Below are 19979 nucleotides of genomic sequence, written 5' to 3'. Positions count from 1 at the left end.
GACGCCTGCAAGTGCAAACTGAGCCAGAAAACTGCAACAAGCGGGCCAAGAAAAACAGGAGTCGGCAGACGGGAGAAGGGTAAAAACCGAAAGGAGCCGCCGAAAGTTTTCCTCGATTTTTCCACTCCGCCCCTCAAATTGAGCAAATTAAGTGCCGGGAAATCGGAGGGAACGAGGGAGAGCAGCGCAACAGTCACGTTGGTGGACAATGCCCTTGGTGGGGGTGATGAAATGACAACCTCTTAATGGGAAGTTGTCCATATGGTGGCGGAGTATTCTCAAGAAGTTGCGTACACACCTGTAACCTAAAAAATATACGCCATCAAAAGCAGTAGTTTTAAATTACCGTTGATAACCACAAATTGGTGGCTTTATATAAAAAAAACTACTAGTATTATTAGTTAGATATGCATAGACAGGTTGTCACATAGAAATTACTGTAATTTAGCCACTTAAAGTTCTAATTTTATTTTGTGTGTTACTACCTAATTGTTTATACAACTGAAATAGCTATATATTTATCCTGCCTGCCTGGCGTTTATCTTTCAATCTGTAAGGACATTATCCAGGCTTTAAAAGCGCGACACGGAAATGAAAACCCTTTCGCAACTTCCCTGCTGTTCAGCGCAAAAACCAAATCCCAAAACAGTGTTAAATGCTCGGGCTTACAATGGCTCCTGATTGTTTTTTACCAACGAATTTCCGCTGTTCCTGTTTTTATTCCCACGCTTCGTTTGTCGGTGGAAAACATTAAAAAAGTCGCCTCCTGCTGCGATGATGTTTTCCATCACAGGATGCCAGTCCATATCACCTTTTCATAGCATACTTTTGGGCCAATTCTGACCTTGAAAAGATATATTAAAAAGTTTTCTTTTGCAGCAAAGGCGCAGGCAGCCTTCATAACAATTATTTGAAGTGTTTGCTGGCAGTTTATTCGCGAACTTTGTTTTTGTTTGGCCAACTTCGCGTTAGTGCCGCTCTTGTTAGACAAATGAGGCTGTGCTTGTGTGTGTTTCGGGGAAAAGTCGGAAAAATGGGAACTGTGGGCGGGTGCTCAGTATCGAGGGCCCAACTGGCCTGGATTTAGTTTTCGCCCATTTTAGCCGACTCTGTTTGCTCTCTCTTTTTGTTGGCCTCCACTCGCATGTGCCCTGCCAACAGGAAACATTTTAATTAAAGCTTTTGACCTTGCGGCATTTGGCTGGCGCATAATGAATGTTGGCCAGCAAAAAAAAAAAACAAAAATGAAATAATATGTAACGAAAATGAGCCAGGGGAGAACATGTGGCAGATTTAAGATTCAAATACGTGTGGTTGGAGTGAAAACGGAAATGAGTCTGGTCTAAGAAGGGCATTATGAATATTCTTCGGCAGTTAAATTTAAAGATTTTAAGAGGATTTTAATTGTTAACGTATGCCCTTTTGGTTTTTAGTTTAAAGGGTAGGGAAAGAGAACGAATGGAAATTTAATCGATTGACCTATGACCTCTTATTTTCATAAATATTTAATTTTTTCTATGGCATAAAATTATATTTACATATGAAAACCCTAATGCTATTTTGATTTAAAATGATTCAAAGTGAATGGTTTGTGGAAAAGCTGTTGGTGAATTATATAATTGAGAGGCCTGAATTCCAGCAGTGTGATTACACCCACAGATTTTCCGAGATCCTTGGTCTCCCCTCCCCTTTCCACCATTTGCATTTCATTGCGTTGGCCAGATGAAAATTAATTGTAACACGCCAATGGAAATGTCAACGGGCAAATGCCTGGAATGGCCTGAATGACTGAAGTGCACTTCTCGGAAAGGACGATGAACGGGCGATTGGCTGGGGGAAAAGCGCTGGGAAATGGGAAACGGGTCCTTGGAGGATGCATTAAGTCGGGGAGACATGTGGCGGTGATGGAGGAGCCTAAAAGGGCTCAACAAAGTTTTCATTAGTGGCATTGGCGGTGGCAAAAGCAACGCAATGCAGACAGTAGACACACTGAGCCCCGGGAAAATTGGGCGAGGGAGTGGAAAATGGCGGGGACGGGGGGAGGGGCGTGCTGGTGCTCAGAAGCCAGGCAAACATTTTCCAAAACCAAAAACTCGGCGGGGTAGCACTTTAAATGTGCTTAATGCCACTTTACGAGTGACTTTCGCCGAGTGCGAGTGCCACTTTGCCTGCACTTCGCCCATGCCACGCCCACGTTTCCCGCGCTTTCCCCCGCATTTTCCACACTCGCCTAACCAATATGACAGCTGACATATGTAAGTGTATGTCTGTCGCTCTGCCAGTCTGTTTTTTGTCTCTTTATACGAATGCAAAAGGCGACACGGAGAGCGAGATGGCAAATCAACGAGCACTGAGGAAAAGTTGCTCATAGTCCTTAAATTCATAATATATCTAAGTTTGTCACACTTGTAAGGATGTTTGCAACGTAATATTTAAATTTTAATTTTTCTGCACACTTTTACGCACCTACTCACAGGTTTCTTTTGCTGCTAATGCTATTTTTTAAGTGCATTAGAATGGTGAATCTGAAAGCGAACAAATGTGAGTGTGTGTGTGAATGCAGTGAGTGTTTGTTCAGTTAGTTAAATTACTTGGCAACAATAAAGTGGCATATGCTCTGTGAAGTAATTTCCGCTCACGCCTTTTTTTCGGCTGCATTAGTGTGAGTGAGTGTGTGGGTGTGTGTGTGAATGAGTGTGTGAGTCAGTGTGTGGCACAACAACATATTCATCCTGCGGTGTAGTGTCACTCGCTCAAGCGCTAAATTTATTATGAAAATTTAATTTTTTTCTTGTTAGCATGTTGGCCACATGCGGTGGCTTTTCATCCCTTGTACCTTTCCTGTTTCCTCGGCTTTTCCGCGTTTTTGTGCGCGGGTTTCTGTGATTCATAGGTACACTTTGGAGATCTACGTGTGCAGCAAGTAAAGTTTGTAAATAAATTGCCAGCTGGGTTTGCCAACTCTTTAACTGGATCTGAAGAATAAACTAGTTGCACTAGTGCTGCATGAAACTAAGCTCCTTTACCTATCTATACCTAGTATCTCAAACTATTTAGTTAATTACACAGTATAGTAAAGGGGTCTAAAAACATTCATGATATCTATCCCTTTCAACTCTATTTGCACTATAGATCATATTGGCCTCACGTTTCGGTCGTAAAAAGAACTGAAATTGCATGTGGTGCCACTAATTTGGCCACCGTGGAGTCCATGTTGACATATTAATGGTTGTATATATGTACTGTATATATGTTTGTTGTGTGTTGTTGAGTGTGCTATTGAGATACACTTTGACCTTCAAAAAGGGGGATGAATATTAAATGAGAGAATTGGTGAGAATTTGTTGGGCTTGTTAATACTTAATGGCCCAAACGAATTTCAACCGATTTTCTGAATCGATGGTTGGCCGCGTTTGGCCATTATCAGTTTCCAGCCGAAAGTTGAACAAAAAGAGATATTACACTATCATGAAATCATTTGAGAACAATTTTCCGGTTATTTGCAGGCATTTGAAATTAGTTTCGTGCCTCCCTGGCAAATTTACATGCATGCTTGTTACATCTAATGGCTTTCAGTTTTGCAGTCGAGGCCCAAAAATTCGATATTTGCTCCCTAGTTCGGTCATATTTTGAGCTTTTTTGGTACTTTTTTTCGGGAGGGGCTAAAATTACCACAAGTATTTTCATAAATAGTTGAATAGGCACACTTTGGCAGGCCTGCCATTGTTGGCTGTTGGCCGAACTGGAACAACTGGGAAGGGCTTTTGTGGTTTTCGCTCGGCAAACATTTTCTTCGGCATTTTGTTATTTGCTGTCTGATTTTATACCTGGAAATTTCCTCTTTTTAATGCCTCTGTTATTTCCAAGGTTTTTAAGTATTCATTTACAAGAGAAATTGGCATTTCTGCTTCCAAAAATGGAAGACAAAACGAGAACAGAGCGATGGGAAATGGCTCGGCTGCACAAGTTTTCACCGGAAATGTGCCAAAAAATATTTCGAACTGAACTTTGATTTTGATTAGGGCAGGATGAGGTGACTAAAAGTAGCTCTATGATTTTTATAGCTTTTTTTTTAGTCATTTGCTAGAAAGTATTACATTTAATCCATGTAAATTGTCCTGGAATAATTTCCACATGCAGCCAGCTAGAATTTCGATTATTTCACTCCCTGTTGGCCTATCAACAATCTGCTGGGCAAATCTGCTTACAAGTACTGCCTCCTCCTCCTCCACTCCTGACCCACCAAATACGTGATTATTTATGTATAAGTGGAGCACATCTGAGGACCCGTATCTGCATCTCCATCTGAACGTGGGCAGCTGTGGGGTCCTTTCAGGTTGTCAATTTGCAAATTTAGTTGGCGCCAGTGCATCGCCCGTGGGTGTGGCAGTTGAGTACGTACGTAATGCTAATGCCCTCGTTTGCCGAGTATCCTATTAAAGGGTTAAAGCTTCTCGGATTGCACGGACTGTAAATTGTATTTACAGTGGAGCTCAGTTGGGACCAGGCGACAGGCGACCCAGTGATGAGTTGTTGCTTAGATATTATGTTGCACTAATAAACTTGGTACTTTTCAAGGAGTTTTGTCATTATTTCTAAAGAAAAATAGTTTAAACTTTCCTCCGACTTGAAAAGTTCATTTCAATAACTGGACATATGAAAAGTTTGTAACCTTTTTACGTTCTTAAGGGCATTGGTTTATTTCGTTTCCAAATACCTTTACAATTACTGGGACTATTTACCTATTGGCTAGGCAATTGCAGCTCTGGCTGGCATATTTAATGACTTATTAATGGTCGGTAGGTGGAATTGGAACCCGGAGGCGCTCAACTCCAACACGGCCAATTAGCAACTCAATGGGGTTGAAAATTGTGAAGTTGACTGCTCACACAATCCGCTCCGTAGGATGCCTCGTTTCGCCTAGTTTTTGGTTGTTTTGGCATCGAACAAACAACTCGATTTAGTAAAGGTGCCAAAGAGCTGGGGTGCCTATCGATTGACCTACTGAGTCTGGCTACAGTTGGAGAAAATTCGTATTCAATTGATGGATTATTGATGAAAAGTTAAGGAAGAAGAAAACTCGTAGATTCCATAAAATAATGGATAAGAGTATGCAGAAAGCAAAGTATCTTAGATCGAACCTATTGTACTATATTGTTGCCCTGCTCTAAAGTAACATTTGGGATACATTTCTTAAAGTGTTCCTATTCAATTGCCACTTACCCGCGATCCTTCGGATGTGGTTACGCAGGTGCCGCCGTTGTAGCAGCCCAGCTTGATGCAATCGACATCGCCTGCCTTCTCCTCGGGCACTCCGCCGGATCCCCTCCCGCCGGTGGAGACCGTATTGGCGCCCTCCACTTCCTCGCTGCTCTCCGTGACCGATGGCTTCGTTTGGGAGGCCGTGGGTGGTCCATCGGGAGTGGTGTAAACATTTATGGCCGACGTCGGTGGCGGTAAAGTTTGTGCGGATTGTGTGGATGGAGGAGTGGGTGGTATCGTGGGCGGCGGCAGCGTTACCGGAGGCAGGGTAACAGGGGGTAGAGTGGGTGGCAGTGTAGGTGGCTCTGTAGCCAAGGAAGGAGGCGGAGGCGGAGGAGCGGTAGTCGCTGGAGGAACAGGAGCTACAGTGGCTGGTGGTGCTGCAGTTCCGAGTGGTGCAATCGTAGCGGGCACCACCACAGGAACCACAGTTGTCTCAGCTGGAACAAAGGGAGCCTCTGTGGTCACCACGGCAGGTTCCTGCACTCCAATCAGGTCCTCTGTTTGCAAAGGATGTCCCGTAGTTATTTCCACTGGCTGTGGGGTGGTGAACTCGTCATGATGATGATGATGGTGATGCTCGTCTTCTTCGAGAGGCTGAAGAGTGGTTCCTTCGGCTTCGTGGTGCGGATGGTGGTGGTGGTGGTGCGTTGTCGGGGATCCTGTCGTTGTGATCAGCGAAGGTATGGCTTCATTTGAATCCAATATGGTGACCACAATTTGGGGCGTGTGCGGAGTGGGTAACTCAACGGATGAGTCCTCAGTAGGTGAGGTGGTGGTGACCCCTGCAGATGGTTGAACTGTGGTGAATCTGCCAGCACTCGTTCGATGTGTGGTGATCAGCACTTCCGCCGGATACTCCGTGAAGAAGGGAGCCGCCGTGGTGGGCACCTCTGTCCAAAGGTGGTGCGTTGAGGCAGTCGTTTCCACCACATCCAGTGGTGGCTCTGGGGCAAATGTAGGCCTGGGCACCGGCACCACCCGCCGGGTGGTGTCTTCCGGCAGAGGAGTGGGTGTGACATAGTCTATGGAGATGGTAGTTTCGATCGTAGTCACTCTCTGCACGAAAACGGGAGCTGGTGTGGTGAATACCTCCACTGATTCCGAACTACTACTGCTGCTTCCGGGTGAGGTGATGTCCACTGAAATGGTGATACTCGGTTCTGCAGTGGGTCGCACAGTAGTGACCTCTTCACTACCACTTTCACTTTTGCTGCCACTCACTTGGAAGTGCGGCACAGTGGTGTACTCCTCGGAGGTAACCACTTCTCCGGAACTTTCCGAAGACGCAGACGTTTGAGGCTTTCCCGGCAACGGAGGCAATGTGGTGAAGATGCTGGGAGACTCCTCCGAAGAACTGGAGGATCTGCTTGTTGGTGGTCGCGCTGTGGTTCCCGGTATTATTTCCTCCTCCGTTTCCGTTTCCGATTCCGACGCCGACTCCGATTCAGGCTGTGGCTTAGGCTCTGGTTCTTGTTCGGACTCGGGTTCGGGTTGTGCTGGAACGGCCGTTGTTTGCTCCACGGATATGCTATGACTATCGCTTTCTGGGGGAGCCACAGTCGGTGTTTTAATCTCCACTGAAACGCCTTCCTCCGACGATGAAGAAGAGGATGATGGGGATAGCACAGAGGTTACCACTTCCGCGGGAGCAGATGTGGTAACTACTATAATCTCCACCTCTTCTGAAACTCTGGATGGCGATACCGTTGTCTCCGGCGGAGTGACGGGCCTCACTGTGGGTGGAGCCATTGTGGAGGTGGTGGTTGTTCTCCGTGGCGGAGCTTGCGTGGCCGGTGCCGTGTAGTTGCAGTCCAAGGACTCCTCACCCACCATCAGGCACTCGCAGAGCATGCCGGTCAAGAGGGGAGGACATGAGCAGGAGAAGGTATCGACACCGTCGATGCAAACACCACCATTCATGCACCGCGGACCTAATTGGCACTCGTCGTACTGGAACTCACACTTTTCGCCATGGTAGTCGGGTACACAATAGCACGTGGGCACACCCTCCTCCATCAGGCACAAGGCATTATTCTGACACGGATTGTCCGCACAGATGAGGATCTCCTCCTCGCAGTTGATGCCCGTATATCCCATGGGACAGGCGCAGGCATAGGCCGCCAGCTTGTCCACGCAGACGCCTCCGTTTTGGCAGGGCGACGAGGCGCACTCGTTGATCTCCTCCTGGCAAATCCGACCATGCCAGCCCGCCGGACAGTCGCAGGTGAACTCCAGCCCAGGACCTTCGATGCACTCACCACCGTGCTGGCAACGAGCACCAGTTCCTAGAAAGCATACAGAGATAATTATGGTTGCTCAACTATTATTTAAATAAATTTGATTTAATAGTGGGAGCACTGTACACTAAATTCCATTTAATGCCTTCTCTATTTGCTAAATAAATCTCAGCCTGTGACAGCTCGACGCATTCACCATATTCTGGCCATTCATCATCCCGAATCGCACTCACCTGTCTCGCAGACAGCGACATCCAGTTCGCAGTGAGATCCCAGGTAACCTGGTTGGCAGGTGCATATGTAGCCATTGGTTCTGTCCCGGCAGAGTCCGCCGTTCTGGCAGGGATTCGACATGCATTCGTCGACGTTCTCCTCGCAGTTGGATCCTGGAACGAAGTCGAATGAAAGGATATGAATACGAGCAACCAGGCGACTTGTCTGAAGGTCAAAAGCCACCCACAGTCATGTTTGATTTTAATTATAGAAATATTAAATATGCAGGCCAAAGTTCTTTGCAGATGGAATTCATTTATTTATGCCTGATATTGATATTGATATTGTTTTGAGGTTTAATTATTTTTTGCCAGCCGCAATGAGCTTTTAACCTATTTCACCGACGACTAATTGTTTCAACTTTGCGGTTTTATGCATGCATTTTAATTGAAATATGTTTCGAAGGAAAAAGTTAGACAAATACTTAGGCAATTTTAATTAATCACCGAGGTAGAAAGGAATTTATTTCAATTGTTTCTATATATTTCCCTACGGCCCTCAAAAAACCCTTCATTGCATTCAGCATCAGTTTCTCTTTGCACTTACGTTTGAAACAAGTGCGCACAATTGAAGTGCAATTGAATGACCTTTCATTGTATTTGCCAACGGATATTTCTCTTTTTTCCGCCTCGATCCTATTCCCTTCAATCAATTTCTCTGCTTTTTATACCCAAAATGAAAAATAAGAAAGTGAAAAGTTTTCAATACAAGCGCATCATGGCAATCAAAAGAAACCCTACAAGTGCTGATTTGGTTGCAAGCAGTATAAACAATTCAAAAGGATATTTACACGCACACTCACAAGTGTATCCACCCACACACTGGATATAGAACACACATGCCAAAAATTTGGAGCTGTCCTTCAAACTCTGTGCGAAATGGTTGAAAGGGACTACAAGGAACTCAAAGGCAATACTCTTTCCAAATTTATTTACACCTAAATTTGTTATATTTTATTTTTTTATTTACAAGAAGGGGATTTTATAAACACTTTAAAACTAATATTATCTTGATTTTAAAGTACAATCAATTATTCCAGCAGGCCAGCTTCGATTTAAAGCTGCTCAGGAAATGAGAAAAAAAAAACAAGCACCGTTCTATTCAAACAGCAGGGAATTCCCACAGTTCTAAGCAAAATGCTCAGTTTTTCGGATAGAGCAATCTGCACTGCTGGGGGTATCTAGTTTGACAGCCAACAATGGCAACAAATGCCTGGAAATACTTTTCAATTTTCTGCTCAACAACTTGCAGCGACGTTGACTTGGTCTCAGTGTTTTGCCAAAAGGCAGCAACTGTCAGACAGACAGACAATCTTTTGCCACGGGCTATGAGAAAAGTCGGTGGGGAGGGAATCCCCCATTCGTTTCCGGCTGAGCTTGCGCCAGTGCAACGCTGCGTATGAGTGATATTATTGGGTGTGTGTGTGTGCTTGGAAGCGCTTTTCTTTGCCAAAATGTATAGCCAGCGAAATATTTTGTATGTCTAAAGTTTGAGAATTTATTTGCCCGGCATAGAAACGCCTTTTAGAGTTTGGGCCTTTGTTTTCGTTTCGCCACCACCTTCTTGGCAAGCTCCTTTTGGCAACAAGTTGGCGAGAAATATGCTTAAAGTTTTTTCCGCCTCTACTCCGTGAAAGTTTGAGTTTGCCTATCTTGTCTGGGCCGAACAAAAAGTTCTCTTCTTGCAGTTTTTTTTTTTTTTATGAAAAAAGCACTTCAAAGTGTCGAAACAAAAGTGTCAAAAAAGTCGGCGTGGAAATTCTCCTGCACTTTGGCCAAATTAATGCGACAACGAACAAAAGAAGCATGGTGAAAATCTTCTTAATTTAAGGCAGAAAATTGCATTCAAGTGAGCTGCAATTGAGGGGGCGTTTTCGTGGGTGGGGTCCACAATTTATCACTTGAACTCATAAATTATACATAATACGTACACTGATGGGCACAAAAAGAAGAGTGCTCGAATAGAAATGCAGCTGCCGAGCGGTCATTAAAGATAAATGTGCGTGTCTGGTCCTTCTGTCTGGTTTATAATGCAACAATAATGTAAGTCTATGCAAATGGGGCAGCTCTGAACATACATTAAATTTGCATAAGCACTAAATCAACACGAAAGGGGAACCCGAAAACGAAGAAGGCAGCTCAAAATCCTGGCGAGCAGAACAGGATGTCAGTCGATGTCATTTGTTTGCCTTATGACGAGGGGCACACTATGTATACATACATATACCCTTGTATCTTTTGACTCGTAGTTATACGGCAATGTATCTGTATCCATTGTGTGCTTTTGTGGATTTCAGCTAGGATTCTGGAATATCTACCTAGCAAATATAGTCGCTCACATGCACATTTCGATCAAAGTGTGCGGTTTGTGTCCTTCAGTTCGAAATTGCATACTTCCAGGACTCTGGCTCACTGATTACATTTGCATTGAAATGGTCATTTTGAAGCTAATTTAAATTAATTTATTAATGTTGCACACCTATGAGACTAGAATGAGTTCGGGCATGAGATGTGTTATGCAGGTACTATTTAAAATTCATAGATGCATTCTTGAACAACAAAACGATTTGCGTAGACATTTGCAATCATCAAACACTTTAATACCATTTTTTAAACAATTATTTTCCCGCTCTTTGGCGCACATAAAAAACGTATTTAATTTATTGCTCGTTCGACCCCATCTTCAATTGAGTAATGGATTTTCCAGCGGGCTGGCACTTTCTCGTATTTCACTGCCATGGCGGAGCAACAGCTTCAATTTCCCCATTCTGACCATAAAGTGCCATCAAGTCGCTGCACATTTCAATTTGTTTATGGCCATCGCAGCGAGGCAATCGCATTCTGCTGTATGATTTTTATGGAGCGTGTTTGCAGAGCCTTTAAAGTCGTGCAAATATTTCAATTTTCTTTATGATCGCTGTAAAATTAAAGACTTAAAAGTATTTACTTAAGCTTAAGCCGTTTTAGGATATTTGGCCAAAAAAAAAGAAGATAAGTAATGCACAGCAGCTGTGCTTCTGTGCCTTGGCAACTGTTATAATCCATTTTATTGCGCATACGACATGTAGCACCGAAATGGTCAGCTCTTACGTCTCCCTTTTTTTCCGATTTGTGTGCTCCACATGAAATGTCACATTACGCTCCAATTCATGCACAAATACAGGAAGTGGTCGAGCACACAGAAAGCCCGGTGAATACTGAGCAGGAAACCCAGCCAGAAAACCCCTCACGCACAGTTCTTAACCCAAATTCTGGTGACCCATCATCCCACATCATGCCCCACCCCCATTCCACACCCCACTTTCTTGGATCGTCTGGGTTTACCTTTCCTCAATGCATTCACAATGATTTCTGGTTTTTCTTGTTCATTGTTTTGGCTCCGTTTGTGGTTGCGGTGTGGCCTCTGCAATACTTTTTCTTGGGCCCCGTGCAATGTGTGAAGTCGTTAAAGTGAAAATCGATTTTCATTTTATTTCACCATGTACGTGGTTAGGGGGGAGGGGGGAATGGGTGTCTGGAGGGCGGGGGTGGTGGCATCGGTCATTTTTGTGGGCATGAAAAATGCTCCACTCACTGCCGCAATCTACGAGGCATGTTTTATGAATGAATTTTTTCGAATTGAACGCACAATTTTCCCTTCTATCTCTGGTTTTTTTTCCCTTTTGCTTTGTTTAATGGACGGGCTTTGATTGTCCGGTTTTCCTCGGCTTCCATTTGGGAATTTGGAAATGAAAATAAAAAAGAGGCGTACAATTCTGACATTCTTCATGTCGATTGTTGGAATATTCGAATCGAAAAAGATAGGCAAAATAAACCATTAATCAAATTTTAAGTGCTGGTCAAATATTGATCAAGTTTAGGTCTGCAAAAGATACAATATTGATAAATGTTCGTTTTGCGCTCCTGGTTTAAAGATATTTAAATGGCTTGTAAACACTTTTTTCTCAAATTAATTTGTTAAACAACAATAATACTGCTTTAATTTTCTCTGAGTTTTTATATTTAGCTCCACTTTAGCCATCTCCAATTTTTCTTTATTGAAACTTTTTGCTTGTCATGCTCCTCTTCATCTGCTTCTTGTTATGTATTTTCATTCTTTTTTTTGTTGTTATTATTTGCTGCTGGCAGCGAACTGTAAACATTTGTGCAACAAGGTACGAACATTTGTTTTGGCTTCGAGTCACAATAAACATGGCCATTACCAGCACCCGCCGCCCGAGTCCTTGGGGCAGCTCGTCCTTTTTGATTCCCCCAGCAGTCGATGCAGAAATTGAAATTTGAATTTTATCTGCACACATTTTGTGCTTCTTATTTGGAAAAGGTAACCTTTCCATGCAAGATATGTATGTATATATTGTGGGAAATGGAGAGGGGTAGTAAGGGGGCGGGGCGAATGTGCATTCAAAATCTGGGTTCGTTTCTAAAGGTGCATGAGTTGAAAATATTGCACATTTCGTTCGCATTTTATGCTCGCACATTCAGGTACATTTCTGCTGCTTCCTCTGAAATCTCTGAATGAATGCATAAATGAACGAGTGAGTGCTCGGTCTAACAAATATCAGGATTCGGTTTAAATCGTAATTAACAGCAAAAAGAAGTCGGAACAAAGGAAGGCTGGATTCGGTTTGGGTAGAAATGCATTTCGAATCAAGAATTGATTTTCCCAGAGCTTTTCCAAGGACTTCCAGATAACCCGTGTTTTTAACTGATATCCGAGTTTGACATGATGACTTGGAATCACAAAGGATAATGTCTGTGTCTTGCATTTCCCCCATCGCAAATTAGTTTACTTTACCCGAAATGAAATCCGCTTAATATATTGGTTTATTCATTTGAAATTCTTCAATTACCCGGGACTGAGAACAGTATTTAGCTTGTTGGGATTTCAGCCACGTCGCCCCGCAATTTGTATGCGAAACTAATCCCAGCCAGAGCCATCTATTATCATCAGAATTGGGGGCAGGAGTTGGATGCGCTGTTTTTGGGGTCGGGTTGGCTGGCCAGCTTCCTTCGAATCCATCGCCGCAAATCGCTGCCTGCGACCTGCGACAGTGAGCAATGAAATGCACTTTGGGTTCATCTCCTGCCACCGATTCCCATCCCATCCCGTCCAATCCCACTCCGATGGCACGGATTCGGGGCTGCTTTCGAATGCAGCGGGGAAACTAATCACGGGATCCATTCACTCAGCCAGCCCCCAGTCGAAAACCCGAGCAATTCATGTCGCTCGCAATCTAGCAATTTCAATTCGCATATCTACACGGCGAGAAATAGTTTTGGAAATATGTATTTTTTTGAGTAAATACTTTTTATATTGGTAAATTCTGAGCAGGATTTAGTTTGTTACACACTTTAAAAGTCTAGTTATATTATATATATTTTTTTAAAATTTCATTCACATGTTTTGATCACAGTGTACTCTTGACGTGAATTGGTTGGCCTGCACTTGAATGTCTTGTGGTGCGCATTGTTGCTCATCCGATTGCTTAGTTTCCATTTCTTTTTTTGCAGCGTTGAATTCTTGACAATGCGCAGCTGAGGAAATGGGAAAGTGTAGCTCATTTTCACGTGGAAACTCGACGCACACTGTTACGCCCACAAAAAGGTTTTGGAATCGATCGGGCATTAGTGCGTTTAATTGATTGCATTTCGCACAACCTTTCGCTTGCAACCGAATTTTCCTTATCCAATTGCGTAACTAAGAAATTTTATTAGTTTATTGCACAAATAAATAAAATTATAGTAGTGTCTTATCTTGTGCCTCTCTAATGCCAAGAAAATCATTTTAAATACTCGGAAAACAATCGAATGATTTTGCCGACAAGATTAACACTGAGTAATGGGATTATGAGCATCGAGAGTACTTAATTGGTGTATCCGCTCGACTGATGTTTAAAGCCAATTAAGCCTTTTTGCCGCAAAACCATTTAATCACATCTGCTGTGTGGGCAAATAAAAATCTTAATCGTATTCGATTACACTGCTAATCCCAGGACCCGCGACAAAGCAAACAAAAATATCTCACCCCCGACGCGCCTGGGAAAAGTTCATCAAACTCTCGGGCTGACATTATAAAATCAATAAAGCCATGAATATTTTAGCCAGATGTCGCTGAATAACAACTGAATTGAACAGCGAGGCGAAGTCCCGAAGGACCATTGATTAGCCACCTCTGCGAAATGAGAAACAATTTGGCTTGAACTCTATTTATAAACACGAATACATATGGGTTCGTGTTCTCCGCTGGGTAATTGAAATAAAAAATGTATGCGAATCGCTGAGTCATGTGATTGAAAATTGGCTGAATATTTAACGAAATAAATCAGGCACTGCCAGAAATTAAAGCATGTGACTGTGATTAAAGGTTTTCCGCTGTCGGTGCCGGAAAATCAAGAAGGTGAAACAGGAGCAGCCAAACGAATGCCCCAATCGATGAATGATCCTGTGACTGAGCAACCAGATGCTTGATTGAATGTATCTCCCTGGCTACGTGAAAATGTGTGCAAATTGCCACCGAACGCGAAAAAGTAGAGCGAACAGGTGAGCAGGTGCAAATTTATGCACACACACGCAGCCGTTTGCTCAAAACCCGCTGATGAAGCAGTCCTAAAAAAGGACCTGCTGCCCAGGAAAATTACGATAAAATATCAAGTGAGTGAGTGCAAAAAAACAGAACGAAAACTGTTGGGGCAAAAAAAAGGAGTAAAGCACAAACTGCATTGCTGCAATTTGAATGCATTTCGGAAAATATACCCTAACGAGTTGCATAACCAGGTGAAATTTGTGCACATTTCGTAGATTGCAGATTTTTGTCTAAAAGTATGCAGCAGTATTTAATATCTTCGAATGGAAATATTTCATATATTTCACTACTGATAGTACTTTCTCTTAATATTATAGGGCATTCTAAAATTCGTTTTGACCACATTTGAATGCAATCCTTTATTATTTTTTCATTGTTGATTTGCTGCATTTGCATGAATGCGAAATGCGAAATTTCAATGGTGAATAGGCGCAGGAAGACCTTCTGCCACGCCGCAGCATCCCCCTTCTCCTTCTTATTGTTTTCGCGCTGCCACGAAGCCAAGCGGGAAAAACCCCTTCCCCCCATTTCCCTGCACTTTTCACTTGCTGCCTGCAATGATTGCATAAAGGCAAGGAGCCAAGGAGCAAAAGGACAAAGGCATGCCCACTGCTTTGTTATTGGATTGCGTTGGTGTGCGTTTGGGTTTGGGCACGCATGTGTGTGTGTGTTAGGAGAGCAAGGTTAAGCTGTTGGTGATTGCAGCTTGCGGAGAGGATTGCAGGCTCTTGGCCAAATGGAGATGCGTTTGCTAATGTCCTTATGCCAAGGATGATCTTGAATCTTGAAAATCAAGCAGCGAGAGAATCTTAAATGAACCAAATCTATGACAATTATACATATTAATAATACTTTATAAAAGTCCCAAAATAATTGATAATACCAAAGTTTTTTGTAATAATTCAAACTAAATATGTACCTTATTGTTATTGTTTAATTTCAGCAGCTTTCGTAATTAGCCTGATTAAACCAGGCCAAAGCTGGTCGAATGTCAAAGGGATCTGAGTGAAAGTACAAGTGAAAACCCGATCGCCGCCGAAATTTTAGTCCTGCAAACCACTTTATCCCCAAAGTCATAGAAGTCGGCACGTTGAGCTGGTAAGTGAAATGGGCGAAAGGACGATTTATATATAGCATAAACTAATGTATCCCGCAACCACTTCAAAAGGACATAAACAGAAAAATAACATAAATAGGCCAAAATGAGCGGCGAAAATACGCGCAGTGCAAAGGAAGCTCATAAAATTAATTAGAGCGCAGGCTGTCCCGCTCCCGCATTCCATTGCGGTCCCTTTCATTGCATTCGGCGATTCTATTTTTGGGGGTGGAGTGGGTTGGTTTGGTTTTGGCCAAGGTGAAAGCGCTCGAAAACTCAATGAGCGGTTAAATAATGCCCCGAGGCGTCTGTCCATTTCCCGCTTTTCCGCCCACCTTTTCAGTGCTCCTTGCATCCGTTACTTTCGCTTTGTTTTGCGTTAGACTTCTATTCACAGGCTGCATTCATTTTGAAATTTCGCTGAATTTTTCAGCATTTTAACATATTTTTTTTGGGTCGCAGTTTCCCCCTCAGTTTATAGCTTCATTTCCGACATTTCGCGTGCTTTTGGCAAAAAATCTATTTATTATATATGACGACTGGGTATATATAATATATATTTTTTTTGCGGCTGCCTTGGCAAAAAACATGGTTCGCTTTCCTTTTTTATGCGCTGAATTTGTTATGCAATTTTTTGTTTGCTTTATTTACATGCGGTCTTGTCTTTTTTGTTCCGAGGGCCTGCGAGCAATTTGCAATGGAATCGCTTAGTTTCCTCGGAAAAATCGCTGCAAATGTGGGGGAGCAGAGCATAATTTTATTTGTTTTTGTGTTGATTTCATTTGCAGTGCTTATGCTTTGTGGGCCTTTGTTTGCCTGCGTTCCTTGCTCCGCTCTATTTATGCTAAATTAATGCAATTGTTTCGCTTGCAGACGATAAAAGTTGTTCTGCGATGGTTGCTAAGCGAAATGGTTAAACGGGGCGTATGAGCGATGCAATTGGAGGTGCAGCATTTTTTCTCGATTTGTATAAAATACTGGGCATTATCATAAAGTGTGATAAGCTTGGCCAGAAAATATGATTGTTTATTAAGATATGTTAATCCGTTGCTATATTGTTACGTAGTTATCAGAATATCATTAGGCACATGAAATATCTTTTTCAATTCTTCCTTGACTTTTCTTTTGGTCTTCAGTTTGGTTTTTAAAATATTTATAGTAGAATTACTTTACATTGCTCTCAAGTCAAATCACTTTTTTTGCAATCACCCACAAATTCTCATCTCCATTATTTCAATTTGAATGCACTCATCCAGCCGGAAAACACATGTAGTCCATGTTGTGCCGGGCAAACTCAGTAATTTATTCCCAAGACTCTTTGGTCCAAAAGAGTCAGTCAATGGCTTCGGTCTGTTTTTAAATCCCCATTCCCCCGGCCCATTTATATCATTTGGCCACCTCCCTTGGCCTGATTGTTCAGCTGGCGTTCCACTCGTTGAACTCATCAGCAAAGTTCCAGAACAAATTTGCAGCAATTTGTATTTCGGTTTTAGTCTAGCTTTGATCCGACTACAAATAGGAATCTAGCACATATTACACCTATATGCGCTGGCTATAAATTTCACTAAATTTTATAAAGTCAACTTTGTGCAGCAAGGGGTGGCAAAAAAAGAAAAGAAAGTGCATGGACGGACACTAAGTGCTGCGCACACGTACCATACGTAAATGTGTTTATGTGTGCTCTCGTACACGAAGCCAAAGGATGAACATTAGATACATCCATGGTTGGACTTCCGTACTTGGCCAACACAGATACCCAGATACTCAGGCGCCACACACACACACGCAGTGGCAAGTGGCAAGCTAAGCACACAGCATTGACTACCACAATAGACAACATTAAAGTTGGTTTGCCAGCTTCGGCTTTCCCATTTTCCTCATTTTCCCATTTCCACTTTTCCACATTTTCCCCGTTCGCCCCGTCGGATTGCCGTCGTCTTAACGCCTTTGGAGATCTCTCAAAGCGTTTTTCTTGCTCCTCTCTGATCATCTTACTTAATCACATACCCTGTAGCTTAGGTATGATAACTTCATACTCCAATGGAAATAAGACACATTATTTAATTAACAATTCCATAATACTTATGTTAAAACATTTTTCGGCTTAAGCATAGTATTTTATATACATCTTAAAAGGATTCAGTCAACCCTAACTATCTGAAACTCCTCGAGAGCATTTCTTCCTGCCGAATCAACACCATTTGAAGGGTATAAAAGGCTTCTGCACTTCAATGACTCCCTGTTTGCTTTCCGTTTGCTTTTTCTATATTATATTTGGATTTTCCCAGCCTTTCCCCAACTCACAGAGCGCGTTAAAAAGAAGAATAGACACATGTGAGCAAATGCCGGGGAAATAAGTAAAAACGAGCATTGTACGTTATATTTTTATTTCGCCCTGGCTCCGCGTGCCGCGTAAATTTTACAAATACGTTTGGGGCCAAACGGGAGTCCTGTGCGCGCGTCCTGGCAGGAATTCCTCTCTATTTGCTGGGGGATCTGTCTCAGGCTCTCGACAAAGTGCAAACCAAGCGAGACTGAGTTTTTTATGTTGGCTTAATAAAAATACATTTCGCACGTGGAACGGAAGAGGAACTTCACCCACTCAACTGGCTTGCCACTCCACTTTGGTGTATAACCCTTTTCCCCCCGCATTTTCTATTTGTGGAAATGCACTGCCAAAAAAATTCTCAAAGTTACATAAGGATATTCTAAAACAGGAATTTACCATTTAGCTTTATTTACATTATTGCGAAGTAGTTAAACTGAAATTTAAGTGCTTTTGTGATTACTATGCACTTAAAACCTCATTAGTTTTATAACTTATATCCTCGGTATATTTCTGTACTTAGATTTGCGATTTTTGAATGTGAAATAAACTGCGTGAGAAATGTTCGAATGTCCACTGAAGTGAAAATAACTTTTTTTATTGGCTCATAAAATATGAAAAGTTCCGATTGCGCAATATTATTTTCCGTGGACGCGGAGCGTTTTAGATTCGTGCATTTCAGCTGGATGCTGCCGGTCGCAAAAATAAACCGCATTCAGGCAGCACGGCGGCACACACTCCTCTCCCCTCCTCCACCCACCGGAAAATGCCACCCACCCAGTGGAAGCATGGATAGATAGCTTGGGCACACTTACCAGAAAATCCTTCCGGACACGTACAATTGTAGTAGGCCACACCGTCCACACATGTCCCGCCGTTCTGGCAAGGACTCGACCAGCACTCGTCCCAATTCGTTTGGCACTGGATCCCTGTGTAGCCATCAATGCAGTAACACGAGTACGAGCTGTTGTTTTAGTTGTTTCCATCCGGGTGCGGTGGGTGTGCGGAACGGTGTGTCAATGATGCATCAAACGGTGGTAAAAAACAGCCGGATTGCAGCATCGCCAAAAGAAAACAGAGAAAACGCAGGTTTAGTGGCAGAACAAACCAAATGCTTTGGATAGAAATTGTTTCAGGAGGGCAGGCACAGATACAGATACAAATACAGCTACAGATACAGATACAGCCGGACTATAATGGCAGTGGGCAGTAATTGAAGTGCAGATGGGCGGACACGTATAAATTCGCCGTCTCTCTGCGATATATATCTAGATCAATTTCCAGTAATATATTTTTAAACAGTATTAGTCAATCATACATCTATATTTTATACCACTTAACATCTTGGAAAATTCCAATTTCTGCTTGTATCCTAATACTTTGCATATGCATATTTCACAATTATGAAAATGCAGCCGAGCTGTTGGCACTCGAGTCTCGCATTTGTGTTGGCCTGCACTCCAGTATTTTCCTGAATAAATTTACCCGACTTTTCAGGCTCGGATCCCCTACATTCAGACATAATGCACTGCATGCCCTGCAGCCAAATCGCCGGCCAGTTGAGTGCTATAAACATTCAAAGAGCGCTACATTGGACTTGAGGAGTTGTGGAAATAAATATTTGGTAGACATTTGGGATTGGGTTTTCCATTTTCATTCCTATTTCTATTTCCATTTCTATTTCTATTTTGGCCAAGCCGAGTTCGAATCGAAACGAAACGGAACGGAAATGCAAAGAGCGAAAAAAGTGTCAGGGGAACTGTGGCCGAGTGCTATCCGAGGAGCACTGCAAACATGGCAAACAGGAACTGCTGCCAGGTAACCGGCTTAATTAAAGAAGTTTCTTTGCCGTGTAAACGGGCCAGTGGGGCTGGGGTGGTAGGTAGCGTTGGCTTACTGTTGTCCTTTATAATGGATTACATTAGGATGCAGGAGGCAGCTGATGGCTCCCGGTGCACATGTCTGTTATGGTCTTGGCACGGCATAAGCACCCAGATACACTCGCCTGTTGTTCCCGGCCCTTGTTTTCAGTTCACCAGTGAAGCACCAGCGAAGCCCCCGAGATTCCAGTCCGTCTGATTATGGGCTACGGTTGGACATTTTCACCCGGGAGACTATTTGATTTGTTGTGCTCAGCCAGGAGCAATTGGGAAATGACTACGTAATGGCATTGGACTGGCTCCTTGCGGCCGGAATATCA

At 43.0% G+C, this 19979-nt stretch overlaps 2 protein-coding genes across 3 annotated transcripts in view; one reads left to right on the top strand and one right to left on the bottom strand.

The window, feature by feature from the left end:
- LOC6730696 (MKRN2 opposite strand protein) overlaps window positions 1-19979 on the top strand; it is a 48344-nt gene that overhangs the window by 10954 nt on the left and 17411 nt on the right. The window contains exon 2 of one of the 2 annotated variants that reach the window (XM_016179166.3): window positions 15304-15455. The gene's annotated coding sequence lies outside the window, so the exon portion shown is untranslated. Of the gene's footprint in view, window positions 1-15300; window positions 15456-19979 lie in introns of both variants that reach the window. The other variant, XM_016179164.3, reaches the window with a different exon arrangement.
- Window positions 1-19979, bottom strand: part of LOC6730697 (protein eyes shut) — a 34919-nt gene that overhangs the window by 12514 nt on the left and 2426 nt on the right. The window contains exons 2-4 of the mRNA XM_016179424.3: window positions 18595-18743; window positions 7736-7888; window positions 5224-7550 (exon numbers count right to left, since the gene is read on the bottom strand). Coding sequence (XP_016023125.1) covers window positions 5224-7550; window positions 7736-7888; window positions 18595-18743 — 2629 coding nt within the window. The remainder of the gene's footprint in view (window positions 1-5223; window positions 7551-7735; window positions 7889-18594; window positions 18744-19979) is intronic.

The sequence above is a fragment of the Drosophila simulans genome, chromosome 2L, assembly GCF_016746395.2.
Source record: "Drosophila simulans strain w501 chromosome 2L, Prin_Dsim_3.1, whole genome shotgun sequence".
In the NCBI taxonomy this organism is placed as follows: Eukaryota; Metazoa; Arthropoda; class Insecta; order Diptera; family Drosophilidae; genus Drosophila; species Drosophila simulans.
Note: the sequence above shows the minus strand (reverse complement) of the source record. Positions and strands in the feature narration are given on the sequence as shown.